The sequence below is a fragment of the Talpa europaea genome (assembly GCF_964194135.1).
Source record: "Talpa europaea genome assembly, chromosome: 9".
Lineage (NCBI taxonomy): Eukaryota > Metazoa > Chordata > Mammalia > Eulipotyphla > Talpidae > Talpa > Talpa europaea.
In genome coordinates this window covers 95,351,194-95,368,358 of record NC_140076.1, presented here as the reverse complement: position 1 = coordinate 95,368,358, position 17,165 = coordinate 95,351,194, and the positions used below count along the sequence as shown (strand labels likewise).

Sequence of the window (17,165 nt, the reverse complement as noted above, 5' to 3'; positions counted from 1 at the left end):
ATTTCTTTTTTTTTTATTTCTTTTTTAATGTGACTTTTCACATCCTAAACAAATCTCTATGAAATTAGCATAAAATAATTATCACCCACTATGAAACAGATATTCAGAAAATGTTTTTTCTTTTTTTTTATGATAAGGAAATGGTAAAGTACTGTAACTCAGATCCATACCTACTTCAGCCCCCTTTGTGAGAGCTGCTATGATGGAAGTCAAGGAGGAAAAATATTCACAGGAAAGGGTCCAAAGACATCACAAGAAAATTAAAAAAAGATTGCATAAACATAATAATTCTGGTATTTCAAAGACATTCCCAAGGAAAGTTGTTAAGGAAGGTGGACTAAAATCACATCTATGAACTTTAAAAAAAAACTACAACAAAACCTGGGAAAAAGCATGTGAATTGATTCAAGAATAAACAAGGGGATAAAATATCAAAGAATAAATTTCAACAACCAAATAAATTCAACAAAAAGAGAAAACTCCAGCTGGACAGAAAAAGTGATGTATCAGCAGCCAAGAAACACAAATGGGATGACTACAAAAAAAGAAGAAAGAAATGCAGCAGAGTATACAATGATAAAATCAATTAACATTGTTCATACAAAACAGATTTGGGAGATCTTAAGAAGACCGTGACAAAGAAAAAAAAGAGTAAAATTGATGAAGGTATTTTGCAGAAGGTGATTTAAGGGAAAATAAAACTACTGCATTTGTACATTATTCAACTCATGTCCTGTGCTATATTCAGTATGGTAATGACAAACAAAGAAAACAGGTTTTAAAGAACTGCAAGTGATTTGATTGAATTCAATAAACCTAAATATTCTAGAAATATTGTTAGGAAATTTCTTATATATGGGACTAAACCACAGATTGCAGAAGTAATGGGACATTTTAAAGGCCACATGAAGCAGCAGCTCCAGCATGAAGAAGCATCAGCCATCATGGAGTACATTTGGAGCAGAGGAACATGCTAATAGAGGAGCTCCACACAAACCCATTTCAATTTTACATGTCAGCAGGTCACCCTACTTAAAGTATTAAAGATACACTCAGAAAAACTAGAGCTTATCACAGATGAAATGAAATAGATTCTACCTCCAATTGCCCAGAAGGAAGCTAATATTAAACACTCATTAGTATGTAAAATATTCTTGGACTTTGTTTTCCTATTTACCTCCAAAGCTAAGATGAGAAATAGTAGAAGCTACCTGAGAAGCAGTGGTATACCTGTCATACACACGATGGTGCCAGAGTGGCCTTGTTGCTGCCTGTGACATGGTATACCCAAAGACAGGAAAGTCACTGTGCAAATGATGAAGATGTATATGGAAAAGGCGGCTAAAGAGCCAATACTCCCATTTGTTTTTACCGGCAGCATCTGATTGTGTTGATGACACTGAATTTGCAAAGCAGAAAACCGTATCAGAAATTACTAGTTCTCTGCCTAACACAGTAAATGACAAATATGGAAGGAAGGCCCTATTGTATTTATTAAGTTCCTGAGAGCCAGCACATATGCCACAAGATCACTGAAGTTATGAAGAAAGGAGCTGGAAATGCACACAGTAAGAAAGGTACAGAGATTCCCTAATGAGAGCTTAAAATTCATCTCTCCAGGTTTGTTAAACTACCTGTAAGGACTTGCCCTAGAGGTGGTGCTAGCTAAGTCTACATATGTTTTGGAGGTCAACATTCTGGGAGCTCCCACTGGAGATGTTCAGCCTGGCATCCCACTGGAGATGTTCAGCCTGAACATGTATGACATCCTAGTGTCTAGGATGGTTAGCTTCACATTGCATAATATCCAAGAAGATATCCAATTCTGAAGTGGTTAGACAAGCAAGATAAAAAGATCAAAGAAAATGGAAAAGAATAAAACATGCTGATATAAAGAACCTGATGTCCTGGGCTAGTGTACATCGAGGAGCCTTTATTCTTTTTAGCATTCTCCAGAGTTCTGCTTGAGAAGCTGCAAAGAATTCTCAGTTGGACTGAAAAACCTGATTCCCTCATTGGAAAAAACAAAAACGCCAGCAAAGGAACAGAAATGATACTTGAAAATTTGACTGCATAGTGGACATAGTTATAAGCAAGATGCAATCATTTTTGTTTTCATTGTTTTCCCAGTGAAGAAAAGAAGGGAAAGAATCCACCTTACTGGCATTATGAATGCTCTGTTATATGTGTCTTCTTTGCATAAGAACTTATTTATAGGGCCTCCCCGGTGGCGCAGCGGTTGAGAGCTGGGTTGCGAAGCTGCCCGCAGCCTCTGCAGCGCCGGTTCGATCCCTGGCCACCCAGGTGAGGGTCCCACATGGCGCGCAACCTCTCCTCCACCCGCTGCTCCCCTTAGCAGTGTACTTCGGTCCTTCTGCCTGCTCTGCTCCCCGCTCTGGCTCTGGTGAATTCTCTCACCCTCCCGCGCTACTGACTGTACCCAGTGCTGGTATAAATAAATAAATAAATATTTAAAAAAAAAGAACTTATTTATAAAGTGGTTTCCAAAAATGAAAAACAAAAAACAAAAAAATAAAACCCTGAGACCCACTGGTATATTTTGCATGGACTTTGACATGCAAGCTGTATAACCCTTTATCACTACGAATTTATGTAATAAAGCAGAATACATAATAATATAAAGAAAAAAGAAGATAGCATTTGATTATTCATGTCAAAGATGGAGAATGTATTGACAGAAATGATCAAAACCCACCATTAATCCAACAGCTGAGTTATGGTCATAATCTTACTGTCTGTGAAAGTAAAATATGTCATAGTGACTGCTACCCCCTCTGAAATACTTTCACATTACTGTTAAATATATAGTGAAGTATTATTAAGAAAAAAATTAGTAAAAAGTTCACTCTAAATTAGTTGGTGAGATAGGTGAAATGGTAGGCAATGGCACTTGATTTTATGGTTGACAATAAAAAACAACAACCCAGTAGCTGTCACTAGGACTCTAACGCCTGGAATGTGAGTTCAGGGTCCAACTGTGTTGTATATCAATATAAATTCCATGTAAATCTTTTTAATCAGTCCTTGTTAGGAAGATGACACACTGGATCATTAATCATTTTTTCATACTCTAGGGCCCAAACTTGCTCTCAACGGCTCTGACTGATTTATGTATATGTCAACAAATATTTATGCTCATTTTGCGATATAAGTATTGTTCTAAGTGTTGAGGATATAGGAGTGAACAAAGGAGACAAAATAGTTACTTTTCAGGAATTTATATTCTTCTGGAAGAGACAGATAGTCAAACAAAATAAAGAGCTTTACATAAAGTTTTAAAGTTGAGCGTAGTATTAAGAACAAGAAAAAGTCACATCATGAGAACTCCTAAACTAAAGTCAATTGTTTTTAAAAAGATTTATTTATTTATGCATACAAGAACTGGGTACAGGCCAGAGGTGTGGGGAATGAGAGGATTCACCAGAGACAGAGCAGGGAACAGAACAGGCAGATTGACCAAAATACATTACTGAGGAGAGCAGCGCGTGAGTCAAGAGAGATCTGCTGCACTATGTGGGTCACCTCCCTGGCCAGGGATTGAACTCATGCTGCAGTGGCTGTAGGTAGTTTCATATTGCTGCATCTTAACCCCTTGCACCACCGAGGAGGCCCCTAAATTCAATTTTTAAAAGGGCAAGTGGGTGGAATGGGTTCACCAGTCAACACATATGCAAATTGATGATATGAAGTCATTGAATTTCATCTGTTAATTAAATTGTAGAATAATGTATAATTATTATCTGTTGATTCATTTTCTGAATGGAGTTCCTCAAGGACAAAGGAGTGTATATTTTTAATAACTGTATTTCAGCTCTATCACATACTAAGTTCTCAATAAATATTTGTTGCTATGTGTGCATATACTGTAAATTTACCATGTAGCAATAAATATAAAGATAACTAAGAGGGCGCCCTTCCCTATAATGAGAACATCATTTATACTGCAATGTTCAATAAAAAAAAAAAAGGTCAAAGAAATCAACAGCTATAAGGCACAAATAATTATCCTGAAAATACTTAGAGTATCTCTTCTGTATACTAAAACCCAATGGTTAAAAATAAAGAATTATATTACTCTTTAAAAAACACTACTTATTCCTTAGAAGGAAAAATAATTTACTTACACTTTCCATTTCTTTCACTTGTTGTTGAGATCGTTCAGTTTCTTTTTTTAGTTGACTTATCTCCTGTTCATTCTGTAGTGTTGTAAACTCTTTTACTCGAAGCTGTTCTTTGGCATTTTGCAATTTTTCATTCAAGTTTTCTATCTGAAATGTAACGCATTTGGATATGACTATTTGTGAGCAGTGTTAACATAACTAATGAAAAATAATTCTTTCATCATGATTGCGATTCAAGTAATTCAAGATTTAAACATATCTAAAATAGGAAAATATAAAAGTATGTTTTGTTTTGTTTTTTTGACAGAGAGAACCTTTATTACTTTTACAATGACTTGTATGACTTGTATGCACTTTTGCTTTCTTGCCAGATGCCTTTTGAAGAGGTGGTTTCTGGGCTGGAGTTTTCTGACCCTTCTGAGCTTTTGAAGATGCAGACTTCTAGCCTGCAGCTCTCTGAGCAAGAATCTTCTGATCTGGAGCCTTCTTGCCTACAATGGTCATCTGTTTTGCTGGAACCTATGCAAAAATCGCTGCAGCTACACTCTTAGCAGAAAGTGTTTTTTGGTTTTTTTTTTTTTGTTTGTTTTTTGAGAGAAGTTTTCAGAAGAGCTGCTCTGAAGTTTCTTACTTGAAGCTTGATTATTTTGTTCATTTTCTTTGCCTTCATGACATAACAATCAAAATCTATCATATTTGCTTTCCTTTTTTCTGGCTTTAATTTTCTTGGCCCACCTTGTAGCCTCCCATTTTTTAATATCAGCTTTCTGCCAGGCCTGTCAGAAATACTTTTGGTGAGCAGTGTGTGGGAACTTGATGAAGTCAGTGAGCTGCATGTATTTGCAAGGCATAGTCTGTTGCTTTACTTGTATGCTAGATCCATCAACCAAAGCCCTATAATGATCAAGAACACCTACATTTGTTACCAGTTTCCCAATAAGAGGCCTAGGGGAGATGTAGACCACGTGATGAACCTCCACAAAGTGCCTAAACACCACCTTTGCAGTGTTTGGTGAGAAGGATGCAAAAGTGTGTTTTTCTTAAGACATCCATAACTTAAGATATGAATATCAGAATCCTTATGCCTATTAAGATACATATATATATATATATATATACCTAAAACATACTAAAAGAGGTAAAAATCTCAATCACATTTATATAAGATAGGAAAATTAGGGTATACTGAAACAGCAACTGTTATGTGGTCTTACAAAAAATTATATAAGTAATACATATTTAGATAAAAAAATAAGTGAAAATAAAGTTCCCTTCCCACTGTATTCCTTTTTTTAGGGGCAACCACAGTTAAAAGAATTGCTTGAAAATTCTTCCAGAGGTATTTTATATATATTCAAACAGGTAAATATTATGATAAATACACGGATACATTGATACTAGATAAATGACTCAAAATAACATTAAGAGGGTAGTCACCAAGGATTGGGGAATGGGAGAAATGGGAAAATGTTGACCAAAGGGTACAAAGTTTTAATTATGCAAGATGAGTAAGTTCTGGTGACTCTACTGTTAGCAATAAGTAGTAGTTCTTTGATATCTGCAGGGGATTGGCTTCAGAACCTCTGGATACCAAAATTCAGGAATGTTTAGTTCTTAAATAAATGGTGTATTATTTGCATAAAACCAATGTACTGCCTCCCATATACTTTAACAAAATCTCTGGATTACTTATAATAGCTAATACAATGTAATAGTTGTTATACTGTACTGTTCAGGGAATAAAAACAAGAAAAAAAGTCTGTACAAGTTTAGTACAGATGCAACCATGGTAGTCCCTAACTACCTAGTATGAAATTTTTCTCTGTGGTTTGTTGAATCCTTGGATGTGGAGGAACCCACAAATACAAAGGATTACTGTTCTATAGTGTACACTTAGTATTTGCTAGAATAATAGATCATAAGAGTTCTCATACCTGCCCACCAAAAATGTATAACTGTGTGAGGTAATAGATATGTTAATTAGCGTAATTGTGGTAATTATTTCACAATATAGTCACATATAAATACTAAGACATCACATTGAACACCTTAAATGTACACAATTTTTACTTGGCAATGATACTGCAAAATAAAGGGGAAAATTAAGAGAAAAATGAATACAAAAGGTAGCATGAAAAATGATTAAAATTATGTAGTATTTTTATCTATATGTGTTCTGTAAAAATGTCATGTGAACAATAGATACAGTCTAGGAATTTATTTTTAGCAATTTAAAATATGTAATTTAAGGGCCTCCCCGGTGGCGCAGCGGTTGAGCGCTGGGTTGCGAAGCTGCCAGCAGCCTCTGCAGTGCCGGTTCGATCCCCGGCTGCTCCCCGGCCACTGGAGGAGGGTCCCACATGGCGGGCAGACCTCTCCTGCTGCCCGCTGCTCCCCTCAGCAGTGTACTTCGGTCCTTCTGCCTGCTCTGCTCCCCACTCTGGCTCTGGTGAATTCTCTCACCCTCCCGTGCTTCTGACTGTACCCAGTGCATGTATAAACAAAACAAACAAATGAATAAATAAATAAATAAATAAATAAAACATGCCTCTATTAAAAAAAATTAAAAAAAAATAAATAAAATATGTAATTTAAAATAATTTACCTGTTTGTTGCATTCTTTCAGTTCCAATTCTGATTTTTCCAGTGTACCCTCTAATTTAATTATTTTCTGTTCCATTTCTCCCCTGTGCTCACGAATAGTCATATCTAAATGTGTAACCTAAATACAAAGGTAACATTTAGCTGTTGTTCAATTTTATCCTAAAGTGAAAAATTCTGTATTTGGAATTATTTTAGAACTGTTTATAATGGATATAAATGAAACACATGTCAAATAAATTATTAAAAAGAATGAGGAAAATAATCATTGCTTACTAATACTGAATTATAAGCCATATATATTATAGAAACTTAAAGAAAATGTATGATTATATTCATAACTGATAAATAAAATGATCCATATTTTATTTTGTTAGATAAAGCTGTTAAGTACAAAACAAAATTTAAAAAAAAATCAAATTAAAACAAAGTATGCAGAAGAAATAATAAAAATTAGGACAGAAATAAATGAAATTAAAATTGGGAATCAATAGAGAAAACCAACAGTACCAAAACCTGATTCTTTGAAAAGATCATAAATCAAAAAATTTCTAGCTAGGGAAAAAAAAAGGACACAAATTACTAATATCAGAACTGAAAAGAGAAATTACTACAAATTTATGGACTTTGAAAGGATAACAAAGGAATGCTATAATGAACAACTCTGTCCACGAATTTAATAAACTAGATGAAATAGACCAATCACTGTAAAACAATCTGCCAAAACATATATAATTAGAAATAATCTGAATAAGATTTAATATATCTATTAAAGAGATGAATTATTAACAATTTTCCAAAGCAGAAAGCACCAGGTCCATATACATATATATATCTATATATACATACATAGATTTTCTTTTTTTTTTTTTAAACCAGCTTCCCTGTTTTTTTTTTTTTTTTTAAGATTTATTTATTTATTTATACAAGCACTGGGTACAGTCAGAAGCGTGGGAGGGTGAGAGAATTCACCAGAGCCAGAGTGGGGAGCAGAGCAGGCAGAAGGACCGAAGTACACTGCTGAGGGGAGCAGCGGGCAGCAGGAGAGGTCTGCCCGCCATGTGGGACCCTCCTCCAGTGGCCGGGGAGCAGCCGGGGATCGAACCGGCACTGCAGAGGCTGCGGGCAGCTTCACAACCCAGCGCTCAACCGCTGCGCCACCAGGGAGGCCCCATATATAGATTTTCTTTAAGATTTTCTTTTTATTTTTTCATTTATACAATAGCTGGGGTACAGGCCAGAGGCATGGGAGGGTGAGAGGATTCACCAGAGACAGATCAGGGAACAGAACAGGCAGACTGATGAAAAACACTGCTGAGAGGAGCAGCGGGGGCGGCAGGAGAGGTCTGCCGTGCCATGTGGGCATCTCCCTGGCCGACAAGGAATCAAACCTGTGCTGCAGAGGCTGTGGACAGCTCGACAATGCTAAGCTCAACCCACTGTGCCACTGGGGAGGCCCTAGATTTATTTTTATTTATATATATTTATTTATATAGATATATTTTTTATTTTTATATATATATAAAAGAAAAACCACAAGATCTTATCAATAGATACTACAAAAAGTACTTGGCAAACTCCAACATTCATTCATGATAAAAACTCTTAGTAAACTAGGTAAAGCGGGAACTTCCTCTACTTGATAAAGAATATCTACAAAACACTAACTGCTAACAGTATACTAAATGATGAACTTGAAGCTTTCACACTAAGATGAAATACAAGGCAAAGATACTTCCTTTCATCAGTCCTTTTCAAAACCATATTAGACACTAATGCTGTAAAACAGGCAAAGGAAATAAAAGGTATACAATTGGAAAGGAAGACATAAAACTGTCTTTGCTTGCAGATCATCTATGTGGAAAATACAAAAGATCTGACAAAAAAATTCTATAATAATAAAAGCAATTACAGCAGGTTGCAGATTACTACACAAGTCACTGCTTTCTTCTACAGTCATGCATCCATCACTTAATGATGGGGACACATTCTGAGACATGTACTGTGAAGCAATCTTGTTGCTATGTGAACACAACTGAGCTAGCAATAGATTCTACATCATAGTAGAGTCCAGTTTTTTCTTTCAACATCACAAACTTTTGCTTTAGTCATGATAATCAGGTGCTGAGAACGATGCTAGATCATTAAAAGTTTCACCATATCTGATAGAGGTAGGTCTCAAATTTCTGTTTGTCTCATTGCTTTCAATCAAGCAGATTCTTTAACAGTTTCAATCGCTTTGTTCTTGTTCTTCAAGATTATAGCAATGGTTGAATGGACCATTGAACATAACTGATTGACAACTAATACTATCACTGATTTCCCATATTTGTAATCCTTAATCACTTTCTTTCCAGTTAATCATTCGATATGGAGTTTTACTGGCAACATTAGCAGTGGATTTTATACACTTAGGGGCCATAAAGAACAAAACAAGGGCCTCCCCGGTGGCGCAGCGGTTGAGCGCTGGGTTGCGAAGCTGCCCACAGCCTCTGCAGCACTTGTTCAATCCCCAGTTGCTCCCCAGCCACCAGAGGAGGGTCCCACATGATGCACAGACCTCTCCTGCCACCCGCTGCTCCCCTCAGCAGTGTACTTCGTCAGTCTCCCTGCTCTGCTCCCCGCTCTAGCTCTGGTGAATTCTCTCACCCTCCCGTGCTTCTGACTGTACCCAGTGCTTGTATAAATAAATAAAAATAAATCTTAAAAAAAAAAAAAAAGAACAAAACAAGAGTTGAAATCAGGCACCAGGGAAAATGATGCTATCAAGAGATGTGGTAAACACAAGCTATATGAGACTGCTGCCAATATAAAAATATGGAATACTACTCAGGTATTCAATTCAAGAAGACAAAATAGTGACTTTTGGGACAAAATAGATGGATCTTGAGGTGAATATGCTAAGAGGATCAGTAAGAAAATGAAAGACAGTTACTGATGGTTTTACTCATTTGTGGTATATAAATAGCCAAAGAAAACAAACTGACAAAACATAAGAAAAGAATTCTTAGACTCTGAAAAATATACTGGTCACCAGGGGAAGGAGCAGGGGGGAATGGAGGGAAGATGATAAGGTACTGGCTGTGGACCTTTGGTGGACAATAAGTGAAACATGTGCACAACAGAGGTGTGAGGTTGTACTCTCCAAATTATTCAGTTATGTAAATGACTGACCAATCAAATCTGAAAAAAGAAAAGGGCCAATCTAAAAAGCTAAATACTGTATGATTCCAACTAGATGACATTCTGGAAAAGGTGAAAGTGTAGACAATAAAAAGATAAGTGGTTGCCAGGGTTGGGGAGAAGACAGGAAGAGATGAATATGCAGAGCACAAAGGATTTTTAGAGCAGTTAAAATACTCGTAATGACTCATAAGCAGTGATATATGTCATTATACATTTGTCCAAACCCACAGAAATTACAAGAGTGAACAGTAGTGTATACTATGGACTTTGGTAATCACAATGTAAATTCATCAATTGCAACAAAGGTATCACTTTAATGGGAGGTGTAGCTATGGGGAAGGCTATGCATTTGTGGGTGCAGGACATATGTGGGAAATCTCAGTACCTTATGCTCAATTTTGCTATGAACCTAAAACTGCTCTAAAAAAATAAAGACACTACAAAATAATACTTTCTGAATATTTTTTTCCCTTCAACTAACAACAGGCGGGCAATAACTCTTTTAATCCCATTTTCATCTGATATACAAAAATATAAAAAATAAAAAGGTTCATTCTCAACCATGTATTTGCTGTAAAAGCAGCATGATGATATATATAGTTCTAATTTTTAAACAAGTATGCTATGAAATTTCTATTTTATCAAAAATTGGTACACTCTGAAAACACTGTATGATCATATTTAAAAATAAAATTTCATTAGAAATATACTAAGTAAACCAACTTGAGCTGCTCTTTGCTTTAGTTCCCAGTTTCTCTCCTTAAGTGCCTGGTTCATTTCAAGAAGTTCTTGCCTTTTGTCTTCAATCTCCATCTTGCATTCTCTGCAATTTATCAAAGGAAAAAGATGAAAAATAGTAGGGAATATTATAGATTTTTAAATTTTTAATAAATCCCTTTTAAAAAAATTTTTTTTTAATTTATTCTTGCATAGAAGAATTGGGCTGTAGGTCAGAGATGCAGGGGGTGAGAGGATTCACCAGAGACAGAGTGGGGAGCAGAACAGGCAATCTACTGAAATATGCTGCTAAGGGGAGCAGCGAATGAAACAGGAGAGGTTTGCTGTACCATCTGTGTTAGCTCCCTGGCTGGGGGCAGAACTCAGGCCACAGCAGAGGAATGAAGGGCTGTTGCAGTGGTAGCACTGAGACTTAACCCCCATGCAACCACGGGGAATATTACAGGTTTTAAAAATTAAGACAATTGAGATTATCTTAATAAAAATTAAGATAATTCCTATACATCCTGAACATCTAGAATAACAAACTTTACTGTATGACCAAAGCCCTCAGAGTAATAAGGGGAGATATCTGTAATTGTGCTATTTCTTAGTATTTAAACACACCTAAGTTCAGCTGTGAGATCTTTTATAGTGGTATATTTTTCCTCTAATGATAATTGGGCCTTCTGCAGTACATCTCTCAATTCTTGGAGTTGTCTTAGAGTACTTTTTAATTCTCCATGAGCATTCTGTAGTTCAGTCTCTAGTGCTTCCCGTTTCTGCAAGGCTTCTGTCAGCTCAGTTTCAGAGTGGTGCTGCAACTTTTCAAACTCCTTTACTATTAAGAGGAAAGAATAATTTTAGAACTATATTATATATAAATCATTGTTATTAGAACTTTGCATATAATTATAATTAAGAATATTCTATTCTACTCATTGACAAGAGGCAAAATACTTATTATCCCTCCACCCCCATCATTTAAAATTCTTACTTTATTCTATTTCTTTAAATATAAATATGCAAGCAGCTAAGATCAGCTAACCTGTTGCTTACCATTGCTTGTTTTCTTATCTAGCTCTGTCTTTGTCTGTTCTAAGATCATGTCTAACTGATCAATATGCATCGCTTTATTTTCTCCATCCCGTTTGAGGTGCATTATTTCCTTTTCCATTTTACACAGTTCTTCTTTATACTGATCCAGCTCAAGTTTCACTTGCCTAATTAAAAACAAAAAATAAAATAAGTAAATGATAATTTGGAAACTTGAAAACCAACTGACATGTCTCTGACCAAAGTCTGCAAGAATATATCAGCAAAATGTCTTGTCAGAATCTGAAATCACCCATTATGTTGTTTAAAATGCTCCAATTAAATATTGTAATTTTGCACTAATTACATAAAACTAAATACAACTGTATTTCTTGATAATAGTTAGGAAAGCTCGCATTCCTTTTAATTTAACTAGAGTTAACTTTTGTAAAATTTTGTATATATTGAGATCACAGACAGGTATCTTATTTATCAGTAATTTCTGTTATCTACAACACAGAAAATAAAGAAGGTAAGCAATAAAAATATTCAGCAGATAGACCATACCACTCATGTGAGAACCAAATTAGTATTTTTTTTTAAAGATTTATCTATGCATACAAGAACTGGGGTATAGGCCAGAGGTGTGAGTGGTGAGAGGATTCACCAGAGACAGAGTGGGGAACAGAACAGATGGACCGACTGAAATATAGTGCTGAGGGGAGCAGTGGGCGAGACAGGAGAGGTCTGCTGTGCCATGTGGGTTGCTCCCTGGCCGGCTGGGGATCAAACTTGTGCTGCAGTGCCTGCAAATTGCTTCATAGATTGCATCTTAACCCCTGCGCCACCAGGGAGGCCCCCCAAAATTAGTAATTTTTACTCAGACCTTTACTATTATCTTTTTTTAAGCTTTAAAAGGGACTTTTACATTCTTTCTTTAAAAAATTGTTTTTTTTTAATTTATGTATACAAGAACTGGGGTGTAGGCCAGAGGAGTGGGAGAGGGGAGAGGTGAGAGGATTCACCAGGAGTGGGGAGCAGTCCAGAGAAAGTAGGGAGCAGAACAGGCAGATCTACTGAAATATACTGCCGAGGGGCGCAGCGGATGAGACAGGAGAGGTCTGCTGCACCATGTGGGTTAGTTCCTTGGCCAGGGATAGAACTAATGTTGCAGTGGCTGGGGATGGTTTGATAGTGCTGAGACTTTAACCCCTGTGCCATCAGGGAGGCCAGGGACTAGATATTCCTAAACTAATGCAACTTCCTTACTTTAAAGATGTGAAAACTGGGAGATTAGGTAAATGTTCTGGGATAATACAAATAGTTATTAACAATGAGATAGTGAGGCTTACTAACTTTTGGTCAGTGTTGAGTTTATTCCAATATGGAACCTCCTCTACCTGTACACAAATCAACATAGTGAGAGGAAGCTTTAAGTTCAATTGCTGGTAATTTGCAGATGATATTCACTAATGTCATCCTCAATGATGAGGGGAGCTGATACACCTGTACATCAACCTTTGTTGTTCTTTTGGTCTTTGACAGTTTGTAGAAATTGAGTTTATAAGTTCTTTCTTTTCTAAATGCTACTTAAGCAAATTTGGATTTGTTCAAGAGGTTTTAATCTGATGTTCATGAGTAAATTTGAGGGAAACTGTAAAATCTCTGAAACACTGTAAATTTATGCATATGTATATACAGCTATACCTAGAAAATAGCCCACAACTTTTTATCATAACTTCAAATATATCAATGCAAAACAGGACATTCTCTTATACCACAGGAAGTTCCATAAGCAAGAAGACCAGAGAGCTACTCCTTACACCTGACCTACAAGAGGTCCCTGAACAGCTCTGCCTTGCTCCCTGCCTCACAGTTGCTCCTGGGGATTTGAGCGGGATGGTTTGCTGTGGTCCAGGAGTGCAGGTCCTCACCCAGGAAAAGGACAAGTTTGATGGTGTAGGGTAAAGAAAATGTCAGGCTTTTCTGCCCTTCCGCCATCAGGATAGATGATGGATCCTTGTCCTGAATGCATGCCTGATGGCGGGCACCTGGAATAGGGTGTGGGCATAGGTAGATGGGATTCAGCTGAGCTAAGACTGTGCTTTTAAGGGTGGCGTCACCGGGACGCCAGGAGCAATAGAAGCAGCAGTAGAAGCCGAAGCAGAAGCCGAAAGAGAAACCGAGATCACCAGAGAGCCCAGATAGAGTGAAGACTTGCTGGGGGCTGGCAGCCTCCCAGCCCCCCAGCCAGGACCCCTGCCTGCCATATGCCTGGTGAACCCCAATAAAAAACCTGCAAAACTACTGAGGACTCTGACTCCTCCTTTACCCGGTCTGCATGGGATCAGAAAACCTGCAACGTGTCCAGTCCTGCCTTTACAGATGGGTTGACCATCCATTCAAGTCTTGGGGCAAGGGAAGAATGAGAGTGATCAGAGTCGGGGAGAGAGACACAGGGGAAAGCCCGGTGGTGATAAGTAGGTGGATTATTGGTGAGAGGGCTGCACCTGAGGAAAACAATAACTATAGCAAGATGACCCAAAATGTAAGAAAATAAATATATTAACAAACAAACAACAACAAAAATATGTCAATGGCCCAACAAAGTTAATAATAAATTAGAAAAGTGTTAATAACCTTCTGACATTTCTAAAACACTAGGTATATGATTGCTAGGTTGGCTATTCTTATATTAAATATAAAAATCAGCTAGAAAAGAATCAAAAGAGGTTAGCATATAGTATAAGAGCTGATACCTTGTCAGCAAATGTGCGGGGGGAAAAATTATAAAAATTGGTACAGGAATTTCAAAGGCACTGTAGCCTACAACTTTTATCAAAATGCAAACAACTCTAAACTCCTTAAGGTTTAGTTAGGCACCACCTTGATATATATAATGATAACCCTGAAACACCAGAAAACTTTTTTGTTTTGTTTTAAAGTGTCAGTATTGGGGCCTCCCTGGTGGCGGAAGGGGTTAAGACCCAACCTATGAAGCTAGCTATAGCCACAGCAACACAAGTTCGATCCCCGGCCAGGGAGCTACCCACATGGCGCAACAGACTTCTCCTGTTTCGCCCACTGCTCCTATCAGCAGTGCATTTCAGTCAGTCTGCCCTGTTCTGTTCCCCACTCTGTCTCTGGCGAATCCTCTCAGTCCCCCAACCCTGCACCTCTGGTCCACACCCCAGTTCTTGTATGCATAAAAAAATCTTGTGTGCATCAAAAAAAGAACCCACCAGCTTTTCAAGAAATACTTCACATTCTTGTCACAGAGTTATTGAGGGCAATCAAGCCTGAGGTTGGAAACAAGGCCAAAAGTAATACTAAACTTTTATTTATTTTTTTTAATTAATTTTTTTTTTTTTTTAGAATTTTAATACTAAACTTTTAGAACAGGGCAGCTCAGACTCTTCAAAGAAATTTAAAATGGCTATATGGGCCTCCCCGGTGGCGCAGTGGTTAAGCGCTGGGTTGCAAAGCTGCCCACACCCTCTGCAGTGCCAGCTCGATCCCTGGCCAATGGGCAAGGGTCCCACATGGCGCGTAGACCTCTCCTGCCGCACCCGCTGCTCCCCTCAGCAGTGTATTTCATCAGTCTGCCTGTTCTGTTTCCCGCTCTGGCTCTGGTGAATTCTCTTGCCCTCCCATGATTCTGACTGTACCCAGTGCTTGTATAAATAAATAAATAAATCTTTAAAAAAAAATTAAAAAAAAAAATTGAACTAGGATTAGTAAACATGGCTATATTTTTCTCCAGCCTCTGTAAAGATGCAAGCATGGAGTGGTTTGAGTTGGATTTATAATGCTGTATGTCATAAAGTAAAAAAGATAAAGAACCGTGGGTACATGTAAATCAGTAAGTTTAAGAACAATCTAGAATTTAAACTGGCTAAAATGAAGAGAGAGGGTATTAGGAAGTGAGACAGTGACAGAATCTCTGGATTCGTGTTCCAGGTTAGACAAAAGAATTGCTGAATGGGGGTATTTAAGGGAATGAGGTAATAATATAGGGCTAGATGCATAATTCAGAGTATTCGTTTTACCTGGCACTGCCAGTAAGCTCAATAACTTTCTGCCTTTTCAAATCTGCTTCATGTGTAGCGGCTTCACATTTCTCCTCCATTTTTCTTAACTTTTCAGCTGAAATTTCCCTTTGTTTTTGGAGTTCTTGTTCCAGTTTTGATACCTTGTAAAGCAGTTTTCACATATTTTAAATTTAGTCACAATCAATAATCTTCAGAAGAAAAATATTTATATAAATATGTAGCATAGCCTATCATTCAGTTACAATGTATAATGTAAAAATCAAAATACAGACCAGGAAGTGATGTTTTAGAAACATAAATGCAAAACATAAATTTCTGTAATAAGTATACTTCATTCATATACCTATTTATACAATACCAAAATAGAATTCATAAGAATTGAACAAAATAATGGTAAATGTTTCCCTTTTGATTATCCCCACTTGTAATGTTCTTTCTTTTCTCATCAAACTATGTTCCTTTCTTCTTCACAAATTGGTTCATTCAGTCAAAGATTTCTAAAATCCAATCTGCCCTCAAACATTACAACTCTCATTGTTACAACTCATAACATAACATAACAACCATAATTTGGTTCTCTCCATTCTTCCATATAAGTCAAATTGCTTCATAAGTTTCTGGATTCAATTCCAGTTCACTTTCTCAGGAACCTCATGCTATTGAGTACCTCTACTCTCTCCTGTAAGACATCTTTAATATCTTTCTCCTAGTGTCTTCATATTAGCATTTAAACATATTCAAGATTTCCACCATAAAAAAATATTCCTTTATATCTCTACCTTCCTCCAGTTACTACACTTCTCCTTACCTCTTTCACAGTCCAAATTGTCAAGAGTTTTCTATGTCTACTGTATCACTTCTCACTTAAACATTTATCATCCCATAGCAATATGGCAGTTCTACAAATATTATGTTTATATCACCAGTGACCTCCATGTAGTTAATTCCAATAGATTTTTTTCAACACTCACTTGACATTGGCTACAGCCTCTTCTATAATACCAACTATCATTCCTTACTTCATGAAATGCTTACTTTGACTTTCAAGTACAGCATCCCTATTGAGATGTGTCCAAATCAATCTTCTCACCCTCATTCTATACACTCTTCCTAGTTAATCTCAGCTATTTCATGTTTTCAATTACATGACTATGATCTCAAAATTCATCTCTGGCTAATGACAGATCATAGCTTGTTAATATATACATCCACAACTGAAGGTTCAAAAATAAAATTAAAACAGTACCCAGGTAAAAATGGAAGAGAACTATGGGAAATCTACCCACTCAATGCTTGATTAAGTGGCACACATATAAACAAAGAATCTAAAGATGAATAATAATCTTAATTTATGTAAACTTGACCATGACATTTTGGAAAATTTACTTCAAATACTGAAGAAATTTTCACATGTAAACTTCTTTATAGTCCT

The 17,165-nt window shown here is 36.8% G+C and overlaps 1 protein-coding gene and 2 pseudogenes across 3 annotated transcripts in view; 1 reads left to right on the top strand and 2 right to left on the bottom strand.

Moving 5' to 3' along the window:
- CCDC18 (coiled-coil domain containing 18) overlaps positions 1 to 17,165 on the bottom strand; it is a gene marked incomplete at its 3' end in the record, with an annotated part of 87,815 nt that overhangs the window by 14,363 nt on the left and 56,287 nt on the right. Inside the window, exons 19-24 of the mRNA XM_084243811.1 lie at positions 15,731 to 15,873; positions 11,706 to 11,869; positions 11,274 to 11,487; positions 10,653 to 10,752; positions 6,748 to 6,864; positions 4,146 to 4,289 (exon numbers count right to left, since the gene is read on the bottom strand). Of these exons, the coding sequence (XP_084099937.1) occupies positions 4,146 to 4,289; positions 6,748 to 6,864; positions 10,653 to 10,752; positions 11,274 to 11,487; positions 11,706 to 11,869; positions 15,731 to 15,873 (882 nt within the window). The remainder of the gene's footprint in view (positions 1 to 4,145; positions 4,290 to 6,747; positions 6,865 to 10,652; positions 10,753 to 11,273; positions 11,488 to 11,705; positions 11,870 to 15,730; positions 15,874 to 17,165) is intronic.
- Positions 200 to 1,968, top strand: LOC311177773 (pumilio homolog 3-like; annotated as a pseudogene). Its single transcript has one exon. The product of its transcript is annotated as a pumilio homolog 3-like (transcript).
- On the bottom strand, positions 4,392 to 5,930 carry LOC311177772 (large ribosomal subunit protein eL14-like; annotated as a pseudogene). The gene is made up of 2 exons: positions 5,908 to 5,930; positions 4,392 to 5,087 (listed from the first exon to the last, which is right to left on the bottom strand). The product of its transcript is annotated as a large ribosomal subunit protein eL14-like (transcript).